The 14,155-nt window shown below is 38.4% G+C and overlaps 1 protein-coding gene across 1 annotated transcript; it reads left to right on the top strand.

The window, feature by feature from the left end:
• Nucleotides 1–9,082: 9,082 nt before the first annotated feature.
• Nucleotides 9,083–12,682, top strand: LOC126681739 (uncharacterized). Its single transcript, XM_050377289.1, has 4 exons — nt 9,083–9,357; nt 9,450–10,053; nt 10,150–10,623; nt 12,506–12,682. Exons 1-4 carry the CDS (start codon nt 9,083–9,085, stop codon nt 12,680–12,682), a joined length of 1,530 nt encoding a protein of 509 aa, XP_050233246.1.
• The last annotated feature ends 1,473 nt before the right edge of the window (nt 12,683–14,155 follow it).

Below are 14,155 nucleotides of genomic sequence, written 5' to 3'. Positions count from 1 at the left end.
GAGGGAAGGAACGAAGAGGGAAACGAAGTAAGGAACGAAGAAAGAAATGAAGGAAGGAACGAAGGAAGAAACAAAGGAAGGAATGAAGGGAGAAACGAAGAAGAAGAAAGCCCAGAGAACCATGAACATGGAAGAGATGATTCTGAAGAAGAAAATCCAAGAGAAGTGCCAAGAAACGGCGCAAACTAGGACGACGCCCGAAGCGGGCTCAACTCTAAAAGAGAAGAGCGAGGGGAGAAGGAAAAAGAGGATGCGCCACCGAAGAGCAAGAGACAGGATAAAAACGCAGGAAAAGCGCAATCAAACAAAATACACCCGGAAGGAGAGGGAGAATCCTCGAATTCACCCCAAAAAAGTAACGCTATGTATGTCGTCGAAGAACACCTGGACGAAAAAATTGCTAAGGCATTGAAAAAGCTCAAATCTAAAGAGCTCGATATAGATGACCTCAGGTTGAAGGGTTCGCCCCTTTCAGCCGAGATAATGGAGGAGACAATCCCATATAACATGAAATTGCCAACCCTGCCAACTTTCAACGGAGAAGGAGATCCTAGGGACCATACATCAAGATTCACCGCCACCATGGGGCTGTTAAGCGTATCAGACGCGAACCTGTGTCGAGTGTTCCCAACCAGTCTTATAGGGACCGCCCAGAGATGGTACAACAAGCTCAAACCTGGGTCGATTAAGAGTTTCGCCTCTCTATCGACGGAATTTCTCAACAGATACCTCACGAACATACCAGCAAAAACAACCACCAGCATCCCGACGTCGTGTATTCAGGAAGAAGAAGAGACACTAAGAAGCTACATCGAGCGATTCAACAAACAAGCTATGAAGATAGACAACTTGAATGTCGACATGGCAACTGAAGCATTACGAGAGGGAACACGGTTAAATTAGTGGATAAATTGCTGGTTAACAAACCCACAACTTTTCTCAAACCTGATGGGCATAGCCCAAAAATATTTCGAGTTCGACGAAGGCCGCAGGGCCATTCGCGGGAAAGAGGCGAAGGGGAAGGAATCAAAAGAAAAACCCAAAGAAAAGTCGAAATCAAGATCGGAAGATAGGAGAGGGAGACCTGAAGAGAGCAGACGATTCGCCCCCCCCCCCCCCCCCATGCAAGATACGAACCAAGATACGACCCCCGAAATGATGAACGAAACTTTACACCGCTGAACACCAGCCGAACCAATGTCCTCATATGGATTAAAGAAAATGTCAAGAACATGGTGTGGCCGCCTAAGATGAAAGTTGAAATCAGAGATACAAGGAAATACTGCAAGTTTCATGAGGATTACTGTCACGACCCAAAATATTGAGCCGAGACCGGCGCTAGGGAATGGGAGTGGTAGCTCCGAAACCCATAGCAAGCCTAAAACAGTTATAAATTTTTCGCAGTTAAAACGTAATATCATAAATAAATTTTTTTCAGAAAACTCTTTTAGATAATATATTTATAGATATTAAAATATCATAATAGAGTTTACATTAAAAATCAATTATTAGAAATCAATTTACAAATCTTCTACTGACGCCTATTGACTACTGCAGCTCTAGGAACTCATACTTGTGCAAGTCCAATGACTTCTGGCACAACGAAGATAGTTTGTCTATTCCGACTCCGGCTACCTGAAAGCATTAGAGAGAGGGGTCAGTATTTGGGAAAATACTGAGTGAGTTTGCAAACTACTATTGGTATAATCAAAATGTAGCATCGCATGCTTAATACGTATATAAATTCCATACACGATATAAGCACACAATAAACATTCTTAAGTAACAGACCCTATCTAAACTCTAATCCTTGACTTGCTAAACGTATATAACGAATCAACTTGATCCAAATGGTCCGACCCACGAGTGTTTACACTCAACCACGTCAGCCGCGACCAATCTCTTAATTTCAAAGTGTGAGTCCAACTCACTGGTGGGTCCAACCCACTAGATACGGGGCTCAGGTTACTCTAACCGAGTTCACTCTCGTGGGGCTCAAGTTATTCTAACCGAGTTCACTCTCGTATCGCATACTTATTCAAATTCTCGTAATCATGCGTACTCCCATATCATCAAAAACAGTCTAATTACACTAAACTGACTCACTAGTGATCTCATAGCCTATTGACACTCAATAGGTAATTGGTTTCTTTATATCTCACACTAGCTACTCATATTCAAAACAATGAATATAACAGCATTCATATAATCAAATTCATCAACATATCATCTTATACGAACAATTCATATCTATGCGATGTATTAATAATAATACTCATAATGTATGAAAATAACTTTTATAATAATACGGGAAAGTAAATTTGCCACTCACAGTGACCGATTTCCGAATTATATTAATATCAAGATCCCATGAATGCGAGTTCCGTACGTCGTTTGATCACGTAGCTATTCCAGCTCGTTGGCCTGGTAGCTCGTCGATACTTCAATTACTTAGTCGAGTTACCTGTATGTTTAATCCATAAACGTAGGCTTAGTATCGAGACCCTAAGTTATAAACTTAGGTTAACACGATCTTATTCCCAGTATATCTCTTAATCACATTTCATTTTTAAACGTCCTGGTTTACATTTTGAAATTCAATCGAATCATGATTGATTACGCGACTTGAAATTGTTATGAAATCAAGTTTCCGCGTCGCGCCAGGGCCCCGAAAGCCCTAATCGACAATCCCTGCAAACGAAGGACTGCACATTCGTGCAGCAGGGTACTGCACGTTCATGTAGGTGCAGTACGCTGCACAATCGTGCAGTTGTTGTGCTGCACGATCGTGCAGCACATGCTGCACGTTCGTGCAGCCTGCTAGCTGCACGATGTGCAGCCCCGGGGTTTATTCCCCGGGCCATTCCGACGTGCTAACGTCTCCTAATTAATCTCGCAATGCTCGAAAACATCAAAAACACAAGATTCAAGCTTAAAATGTCGAGATTAAATCCAAAATCGCTAAAACGATAAAACCGCTCGAAACCCTAAACCAAAACGTCAAGCTTACCTCGATTTGATGCTTATAATAGGTAGAGAATTGAATTCTGAGCAAATCGATATAAAGAACGCTCGATTTGGACGAGAAACGGCGAAACCGCGACGAATCGAAATCGATCGTCGAAACCCTTTCTGTAACCTTCTGATCATCTTCTTTTTCGTTATTCATAAGGAAATATACTTATATATCTTGGCTAATTAGCCACTTTAGTCCTTCATTTCTTTAACTTAAACCAATTCTCTTTTAAACTTTCTAATTTAACCAAACGGTTAATTATTCACTTTAACTCAATTATTTACGTATTATTTATATCCAAATAAATAATACTAACCCAAAATTATTATTTTCCGTCAATAATCTTTGAATTGCTATTCTCGAAGTTTAATTGGCTAATTTACATTTTGGTCCTTGAACTTTTCAAAAGTTATAATTTAGCCCAAAATGCATCCACGTCCAAATTTTAAAAGGTCTCCGATTGACCCGAGACTTTTACCACAGGTACTTTAAAACATTTCGCGGACCTTGGCGAAATAATTATCAACTCGAGATTTATAGTTTATTTTTTATGAATTTCCTCAGCTATTTCCTTAAATCCCGTTAAATAGCCTAATATAAATTATTCCGAACTCCCGATATATTAAATTAAATCCATCTTGATTTAATTTGTCGGAATTCACGACACGTGGCATGATAAAAATATTTGGGGTATTACATTCTTCCCCCCTTATAAAAATTCGTCCTCGAATTTTCATATTACTCCTTGACTTATCTTAATTCCCTTAACATTTTGAACTTTCTTCATAGTAGGAATACCGTGTTTATTTTACGACACTTGTCGGCGCATGGAATCATCATTCCAATTTCTGTACTTCTTACACTTTGACGTCAGTTATCACTGACAATCTTACTTGTGATCTCTTCTTCTTTATTCTATAACACAATCCCTGTGTTTGTCCTTTGTCTGATATTCAGTACTATAAATTTTTAGTTTAATACTGATATCCAATGATAGTTCGTTCTAGCGATACTTTATCACTAAGGACTATAATCCTTGTCACCAGGCTTCCTCGTTTAGACAGTCTATTAATTTTCTCTATTTGGTCATTGTTACGACTTGATCTTATTATCATCTTTCCTGATTGAGTGATATGGACACTCAATTAATATGTGTTTCATTACTTATGTTGTCTTTTTCGTATCACTGTTGTCGTCATCCGCTATCTCCTTTTGTCTCGTTACTTCATTTTTCGTACGAAAATTCTTTTGCTATTGCTGCTTATCATGATTATCCATGAGATGAATTCTCATAACATACCTTTATAAGGTTTTTGTTTACTTTTCTTGTAAGGCTTACTTTCTTTTCTTCTTGCGTCAATATATCTCGTATGTTATTGATCTATTTCCTTTTTCTTTAGCGTGACACGCTATTCTTGAAACTCCTTATTTCTTCTTACGTTACACTGATCTGTTTCATCAATCTGGTTTTCAACCAGATAGGATCTTCATATTGCTCGCTGAATTCATATTTTAATAAGGCAGCGTGTGACCAATGCTTTGGTAAGATTTCTTTGCTTTTAAACCTTAAATGAGGATCTTAATCTCTTTCCAATTATATACTTAAATCAGAATGTCCTTTGATGACGTCGTTACTTACTCCATGTTTGATCTTTTTATTTATCATCCTTTCTCGTTTCATCTATGCTTTTCTTTTCTCTGTCGTCTTCTTGGCATTGATCGTCTTTTAACCTTCAAAGATGCTTTTAGCATTTATCGACACAATCCAATTCTTTCTCATTTATATCTTCTTTCCAATTTTTAGTCTTAGTTTAGCTCTTAGTTTCCAGATCACTTCTCTTTACTATCACGTAGTGATAAACTCACTTCTCATTACTATCAACGGTCTTGCTATTCCACTTGTTATTTCCACTTTTGTCCATATCGTAGATGTACTTTTTTGTAATTTTTCTTTAACTTCTTGTTCTTAGTCAACCAATATGATTAATAGTCTAAATGCTATAGTCCTATGGTATTTTTCTTGTGTTTCTTATTTACGCTCTTATCGTGTTTCTCGATTATCTTCTATTGCATTCTTTGCTTTCCTCCTCAGTGCATCTTGTCTACTTGCTATTAATATCCACAACATCAATAATTAATAGAGAGTTGTGGCCTCTTGCATCCAAATTTCGTGATGTGGTGTGTTCACAATTGTATGTATATCATCTTATCGTATTTCGTACTTCTAATATTTCTTAGTTTTGCACTCTGAACGTCAATCACCAATCAAATATTGGATCGCATTTTCTTTTGCCTTGATTATCGACGTAGTGCGCTCTCGATTACTTACATATTGTACTATTGTATCTTTACTGACATCTTAACTGTCAGTGGATCCGATCCTATGTCTCTATCATCTTTATCCTTTTCTATTTCTATGTATTCACGATTACATAGAATTTGATCCATTTTATCCTCTTGTCATCTTTCCATGTGACTTTCTCTTTTTCGCTTTTCAATAACTCTTATCAAGTCGCTTGCGATATACGCAAGTTGTTCGTACTTTTTTAGCTCTTATTATTCTAACCAATTTCTTAGTGTCCTTAATCTATCTTTGAATTCTTATACTTTATCGTACATGTCATACCCCTTTGATATGTTTTACTTTCATCTCCTATTTTCTATCTCAATTTATCAGATTTTACTTTCTTTAGTGCGTTTCAACTCCGATATTAAATCTCTTGATCATATCTTCTCATATATCTGATTGCCTGGAGCTTTCATCATACATCCAATAAGTTTGATGTCGCATAATACATCTTAATCCTTCAAGGATCATTATCAATCTTTATATTGATCATACTATGCACTTTACTCTTTATTTGATCTAATTTAAAATTTTAAGGGTTGACACTTCATAAGCATCCATTATGTCAATACCTTTCACGCTTTACTAATCCGTTTCATAATCAAAATCTTAAGATGGAAGTTTCACCTCTTAATCCACCTATTGTAATACTTGTCGTTTATGTCTCGATCTTTCTTATCATATACTTCAATTATTCATTTTCACCGTATCTTTTGATCTAATTACCTTGATCTTTCCCAATTATTCTTAATCGGGGCTATTGGTAGAAAGAATTTCCCAAATCGGGTCACAAACCTAGTTCATACTGTTTGGTCTATCACTGCTCTAATTGCTTGTCGAAGCTAATCACGAGTTAAACCTTTCATCGACATCATTGTAATAGGCTAAAATATATTAAGATAATTAAGTTGTGCCACGTGCCGTTAATTCCGATAAATTAAATTAAGAAGAAACTTATTTAATTATATCGAGAATTTAGAATAATTTTTATTAAGTCAATTAGCGGGATTTAAAGATTTGACTTCGAAAATTTATATAAAATAAATTATAAATCCCGTGACGGAATCTATTTCGCCAAGTTCCGAGAAATAATTTATAGTATTTATGGTAAAAGTCTCGAGTCAATCAGAGATCGTTTAAAATTTGGACGTGAATAGATTTTGGACTAAATTGAAACTTTTGAAAAGTTTCAAGGACCAAAGAATACTTTAGCCGAGATATATATGATTTCCTTCATTTGAAGGAATCATCCAGAACCATTTCATCATCGGATTCATTTTTTCCTTTTCATTCGCCGTTTCCGTCGATTCAGTCGCACGATTCCGTTTCTCGTCCGTTTCCGACGTTCTATAACTTGAAACGATCGTATTTCAATGCATAATCACGGTAAGCTTGTCGTTTTAACGTTAGGAGGGATATATTTGGAGTTATATCGAGTTAAAGTTTTGGGCCACAAAACGATTTTATCGTTTTAACGATTATATAATCGTATTTGGATGTTTTGAATACATAATTAGCGTTTTGGATGCGTTGGGAGCGTTTTTACGCCTAAAAGCACGTCGGAATCGACCCCCGGCCAAAGCCTGTGGTTGTGCGTCGCACAGCCAAGCTGCGCGTGCGCACAGCTAGACTATGCGAACGCACAGTCTATGGACTGTGCGAACGCACATTCGACTGTGAGAACGCACAGTCAAGAGACTGTGCGAACGCACAACCAAGAGACTGTGAAGAAACTGTGCGAACGCACAGTCACACTGTGCGGGGGCAGAGTCCCCTATGCAACCGTATAGGTAGACGCGCGCACGCACAGTGAAATTGCCGATTGACCCACTTTCGAGAAATTTGTCGTACACGCATATCGAGATTTGAAATCGATTAGTATTCGAATAATTATCGATTAGATTGAGACGTTAACCTAACGAGTTTAAGTGAGTATTGAGTTAGAAATGATTTTTGATCCGTAAACGAGTTAGAAACCGTTTATCGGGATATACTTGAGAAGCACGACGGTTAATAAGAGTAGTGTGTCGAGTCTCATGTCTAGAGTCAATCTTACAATAGGATTCTGATTTGAATTGTTCATTTGAAATTGTTTTAGATCCGGCGAGGCAAGAAACAGCTGGACCAGGAGCTCGAGAAGCTTGACGTTTCTGATCACTGACGTATTTTGGATAAGCGTTTTTTAGTGAGTTTGTTGGTTTTCTTTTCAAGTATTTAAAAAGTATATTGCTTAATATCGCAAATGCTTTATATCATTTATTTATATTGCATTTACTTATATCGTGAATGTTTATATGAAATTGCATTACTACTTGAATTTGAAACCAGTATAGATCCGATGAAACGTGCCTTCCTATTGGGCGGTAATAGGACTATGTGATCACCAGTTTCGATCTGAGAAAATATAAAAAGGGGCCCATATTATCAAATATCGAATATCGTATCGTATCGAAGTTGGAATATATATCGAATGGGATACGAGGTTTAACTTGGTTGAACTATCTCGAGACCCGTATCTAGTGGGTTTAACTCGGTTGAACTATCTCGGGACCCACAACTTGGGATAAAGTGATGGTAGAGGTTGAACTCGGTTGAATTATCTCGGGACCCTACCAATTGGATCGATCGAATTGATTATTATCGTTGTTATCGTATATCGACATATATTTGGAGAATAGGGTTTCATCTGGATACGTTACTTGGCTGCATTTGATCGAATCGTTTACATTATCGATTTTATGTTTTATTTAAATGCTTATTAGTAACTACGCAAGCTCACTCAGTATATTCCCATATACTGACCCCTCACAGCTTTCCCTTTTAGGTGAAAGACCTTTTTGAAGCAACAGACTTCTATCTTACTTCCAGAAGTCTGTATTTTTGAAAGTATGTAAAGAAACAGTACTTTACTCTTAGAGCTACAGTAGTTAGATGTTTGTATCAAATGGTTTTTTGTAAATATAACCTTATATTTTAAAGTATAAATGTTTTACGCCTGCTGCATTATTTAATGTTTGTGATTGTGATTGCCAGAGGATATGTATACCTGGCATGTTTTGTAGCATGACACGTGTATGTGTTTGTCATGCATGACATTTGATAATTGCAAAAATTTGATGTACTTTTTTAGGCTTGCTACAGGTTTCGGAGCAACCACTCCCATTCCCTAGCGCCAGTCTCGGCCAATGAGATTGGGTCGTGACAATGTTGGTATTAGAGCATGGTCCAGTTGCCATTGCTCCTATCAGATATGTGTTAAGTGATTAAGTTCTTAGGAATCTACTGCAGCACATAGGACTCGAGTTTTGTCTTTCTCAAGTATTCGTTTGATTTTCAAAACTTTCAGCTACCCCTCTAGGATATGAGTAAGTTTGTTTTTCGCATGTGATGAGATGCGCATTATTTATGATTACGTTTGCAATAATATACGATTATGCGGCTAAACAACTCTGCTTGTCTTGGTCAGGATGTCTGACCAACGACAAGAAGAGGAACGAGCTGCTGCTACAACACGAAATGTTTTTGAAGGGGCACATGATGTACGCCCAGAAGTTCAAGATGAGTCTTTTGTTCATGGAGGAGGCAGAGGCCAAGAGGCCCATGCTCAGGCACCCCCGGTGCAAGCGCAAGCTCAACAACCTAACGTCGCAGGTTTTGATCTAAATTAGTTTCTTACGGGAATTGCGGCTATGCAAGCCAATCAAGCTGAGGTGCAGAATATGCATCGTGAACAACTTCAGCAGCATCAGCTACGAAATGTTGTTTTCACCGGTCGAGATATCGTTTTGGCTTATATGCGCCTTAAGCCAACAAAGTTTGACGGCTCTGATGATGCTATGGACTTCCTGGAGGAAGTGGAACGTAATGCTCGACGTTTACAAGCTAACGAGAGACACACAATCGTCATGGTGGAAATGTCTATGCGAGGACCTGCGAAAGATTGGTTTCAACGCCATATTCAGCCAACAATGGACACAATTTCTTACCGTTTACGGTGACGGAGAGTTATCGTAACCAGTGGCTGACCCTGAGTAGAGGCAATCGCTCTGTGCAAGAGTTTGTGATTGAGTTTACTAGAGTAAGCAGATTTGCACCTGATCTGACTGCAGGTCCAGTCAGAGTGAACTCGAGATTTGTAGAGGGTTTAGGACCCGAGTTTGTGAGTCTGACGTCTGATATCAGAATAACCTTAGTGCAATTGATTGATAACGCCAGGCATATGGAGATTTCTCTGATTCGATATGGGATAATTCCTCACCCTTCTAACGTTGTATCAATAAGGAGTGATAAGTTTCGCAGCGTGCAGAGCGCTCCAACGCAGTCATACGTTGGGAGATACTCAAGGCCGACACAACGTCAGGGAGAACGTAAGAAAGCTCGACATGGATCTCGAGTTGGAACTACTAGCACAGGATTTGGTGCTAGATCTACTAGTGGTTTAGGAAGTGGAACTCCTATTTGTTTGACGTGTAATAAGAGGCACTACGGCGCGTGCCACATTGCTACTAAGGCATGTTTCAACTGTGGCCAACGGGGTCATTTTGCAAGAGATTGTCCGAGGCAGATGCCTCAAGGCTCCATGACTACAGTGGTGCAGTCTTCCTATCATAAACAAAGAGCTGCACATCAGGCGGCGTCAGGGTACGATCAGACGGGGAGTACGTTTACTGGTCAGAGGTTCCGTAGTTTTGTGAATCGAGGAGGAAGAAATGGTGGAGGTCGCGGTACTGGTCAGACTTCACAGGCTGGCGGAAGTCAGGCCAGAGTTTTTGCACTGAATCCTTAGGAGGCTCAGGCTTCCAATGTTGTTGTGCAAGGTATCTTTCCTATCGCTTCTCAAGATGCATTAGTTTTGTATGATCCGGGTGCTACGCATTCATTTGTTTCGCCTAGTTTCGCTAGTAAGTTAGGGGTGCAACCCGCATATCTTAAGAATCCTTTGTCCGTAGCTACCCCAGTAGGTGAAAGTGTGGAAGTTAGTATTGTCTACCCCTCTTGTCCGGTGAGAGTTCAAGGACGAGATTTGATGGTGGACTTGATATTACTTGAAGTGTTAGTTTTTTACGTCATATTAGGAATGGATTGGCTAGCTCAGTACTATGCCAATATGGATTGTCGGAAGAAGATAGTAACGTTTAATACGCCTGAAATTGAAGCAGTTTCAATTCAGGGTGATAAGATGGAATCTTCTACGAGTATCATTTCCGCTCTTAAAGCTTGTCGTATGTTAAAGAAGGGATGTCAAGGATTCCTAGCTATAGTACGAAACGTGGAGAAGAAAAGCGTAAACTTAAGCGATGTATCAGTAGTGTCAGAATATCCAGACGTTTTTCCGGAAGAATTACCTGGATTACCCTTGCGAGATTGAGTTCTGTATCGAATTGGCTCCAGGCACGAAGCCGATTTCAATACCTCCTTATCGTATGGCACCTGCAGAACTTAAAGAACTAAAAGATCAACTAGAAGAATTGTTTGATCGTGGTTTCATCAGACCGAGTGTATCCCCTGTTAGTGATATGCACTAGGTCAATCATGTTTGACCATGTTTTGACTTTATCATTTTATTATTTATTGATTGGCAGTTTTTTATCATTTTATATTAATGATTAAAATACTTGAATGGTTAATTCTTTCTAAGGTCATCCAATATGTGACTTGATAGTAGAACCCTTAGGTTTAATAAAAGAATTATATACCATCTATCCCTAGTCTTAATAGAACATTGAGACTAGTATGATGTTGACTGATGATTATGTTTTACTAATCATGTATATGAGATATTAAATCAAATCATAGGTGCTATTTGAGAAATAAGGCACTGGATGACCCACTGTGAGAAAACTACATAGATCACTGTCATAAGTAATTCTCATTACAGTTCTATTAGTATAATCTTTGACCTTGAAATCATCATGGATTTCTACATATCTATTTCATATTTTGATACAGTCTTACATTATCTTTAACAGGATAATGGAATAGATTGTCATTGGATATGAAAGTAACTATGTGAGAAATGTGAGTGACTGAGAAGGAATTTGTCCCTCATTTATTTGAGTAAGATATCTATGGGCCCCTTGAAGAAGATAGACTGAAGAAAATGCATGGCCATGCTAATTGATAAGAAGTTATCATTTTCAGTCTACTTAGAGTCAAGAAACTAATGATTGAATGTTATAAGGATGACATAACTATGCCTTATATTCAATCTGGATATCGAGAGACAAAGGGATTAAAATATTATTGTAAATGGTTAAATCGGATTATCGATATTCATATAACTTGGGTAGTCATAATGTCTTGCTAGAGGCCACTTATGACTTGTGGGCTGAAATAGGGATTTCGAGCCTACTGTCAACGTTATATGAACCTACAGGGTCGCACACTAAGAACAGGCCCAAAACAGTTATGGGTTGTACAAGCCCAATGTGATTAAGTGATTATATATATATATATATATATATATTAATAAATATATATATTAATTCGAAATTTAAGGATAAGTGTTTTCCTTAATTTATTATTTTTGGAAAATAATAAATATAGTAATTAATATATATGGATAATTATCAAAAAGGAGTTTTTGATAAACATAAACTTGTAGAATTGCAATGAGATTGAAATTCGAATTTGTCTCAAACCCTAGTGTTATTTATCACTATAAATACTCATTAAGCAGTTGGTTTGAGAATCACGAAATTCATTATTCACTAAATCACTAAAATTCGAAATTGCTTGTGAAGCAATAGTGCTAGCACACAAGCACTAGTTTTGGCTAAGGTCTGTTCGTGTGGATACTCGTAGAGGACGCATTCTTTTGGAGGCGTTTCTGATCCGAGGCCAGGTATCACCAAAGTGAACCACCTCCTTCCTTCCTACATTGTTGTTGAATTCGACATACAAGTAAGTAATTATTCTGTTAATTCGAAATACATGGATCTTGGTTTGGGTTTTTAGATAAATTTTTGAAATTCCGCTGCATTATGAACCCATAAAACCCAACATCCCCGTGGGGTGCACCAGTACTATTCGTGAAAAAGAAAGATGGATCGCTACGACTTTGTATCGATTATCGACAGTTGAATAAGATAACGATCAAGAATAAGTATCCGTTACCTAGAATTGACGATTTATTCTATCAGTTACAAGGAGCAAAGTACTTTTCCAAGATCGACTTGAGATCAGGATATCATCAGCTGAAGATTCGAGATGATGACATCCAGAAGACTGCTTTCCGAACTCGATACGGACATTACGAGTTTCTTGTTATGTCATTTGGGAATGAATGCGCCAGCAGCCTTCATGGACTTGATGAATAGAGTATTCAAGCCATACTTGGATCAATTCGTGATCGTGTTTATCGATGACATTTTGATTTATTCACGTATAGAAGAAGAGCACGCACATCATCTGCGAATAATACTACAGACGCTAAGAGAGCATCAGCTTTACGCCAAATTCTCTAAATGTGAATTTTGGGTAACGGAGGTAGCTTTCTTGGGTCACCTGATAACTCAGAGTGGTATTAAAGTTGACCCGAAGAAAATCAAAGTTGTGATAGAATGGAAACAACATGAATCGGTTACGGAAGTTCAAAGTTTCCTTGGTTTAGCGGGACTATAGGCGATTCGTACATGATTTTTTGAAGATCGCTGTACCTTTGACGAAGTTGACTCAGAAGAACGCCAAGTTCAACTGGACGAACCAGTGTGAACTCAGTTTTCTGAAACTGAAAGAGTGTCTGACAACGGCACCAATCTTATCACTACCAGAAGGAACAGAAGGATTCACAGTTTACTGTAATGCGTCAAGAGTTGGATTAGGATGTGTCCTAATGCAACATGGTCGAGTGATCGCGTATGCTTCGCGACAGCTTAAAAAGCATGAGGTAAACTGTCCGACGCATGATTTAGAGACCATAAGAGATATTATTTATACGGCGCCACGTGCGAGATCTTTACAGATCATGAGGTGAACTTTTCGCGCTGAAGATCTGGAGACATTATTTATACGGCGCCACGTGCGAGATCTTTACAGATCATAAGAGCTTGAAGTACATTTTCGATCAACGAGAACTCAACCTCAAACAGAGGAGATGGATGGAGTTATTGAAAGACTACGACTGTATGATACATTACTATCCAGGCAAGGCTAACGTAGTAGCAGACGCGTTAAGCAGAAAGTCGGCAGGAAGTCTCGGGCATATTACAACAACATGGCGGAGACCGTTAGTCAGAGAAGTTCACACGATGTTTAGCCAAGGATTTGTCACGACCCAAAATATTGAGCCGAGACCGACACTTGGGAACGGAAGTGGTAGCTTCGGAACCCGTAGCAATCCTCAAACCACAATTAATTTTTCACAAATATAACATATAATACATTCACATACGAAAGCAAATAACATGTATATATATATACAATATTTACACTAGCTTTTCTCATGTCCACGTGGGCTCTAGCTACTGTACCTCGTACAAACTGGCCTCACGGGATTATATACATACTAGTGTATCAAACATATCATAGGCATCCGGTGCCGTGAAAAAAACATATCGTGTGTAGCCTATCAAAACATATAAACAAGACAGCAAGTAAAACACATAACCAAAATGTACTGCTGTCAGGCCACAACTCTGTCGACATTGGACTACTACTGTAGCGCTACGAAAGTCAAGGAACTATGCATACACAGCTGACTTCCGGGTCTCAAAATTTGACCTCTAGCTAGGTCCAGACACTAAGCACCTGTAAGACATCAAATGTGAGAGGTCAGTATTTGGGAAAATACT

Source organism: Mercurialis annua, linkage group LG5 (assembly GCF_937616625.2).
Source record: "Mercurialis annua linkage group LG5, ddMerAnnu1.2, whole genome shotgun sequence".
NCBI lineage: Eukaryota > Viridiplantae > Streptophyta > Magnoliopsida > Malpighiales > Euphorbiaceae > Mercurialis > Mercurialis annua.
The sequence above is the reverse complement of the archived record's forward strand: the minus strand, read 5'-3'. Positions and strand labels throughout refer to the sequence as shown.

Excerpts from the sequence above, each read along its gene's own strand:
- LOC126681739 (XM_050377289.1), top strand. The coding sequence starts at position 9,083 with ATGCATCGTGAACAACTTCAGCAGCATCAGCTACGAAATGTTGTTTTC. Across the intron at positions 9,358-9,449 it reads ACAATTTCTTACCGTTTACG|ATTTGCACCTGATCTGACTG; the intron begins GTGACGGAGAGT and ends TAGAGTAAGCAG. Across the intron at positions 10,054-10,149 it reads GTCAGAGGTTCCGTAGTTTT|GAGGCTCAGGCTTCCAATGT; the intron begins GTGAATCGAGGA and ends CTGAATCCTTAG.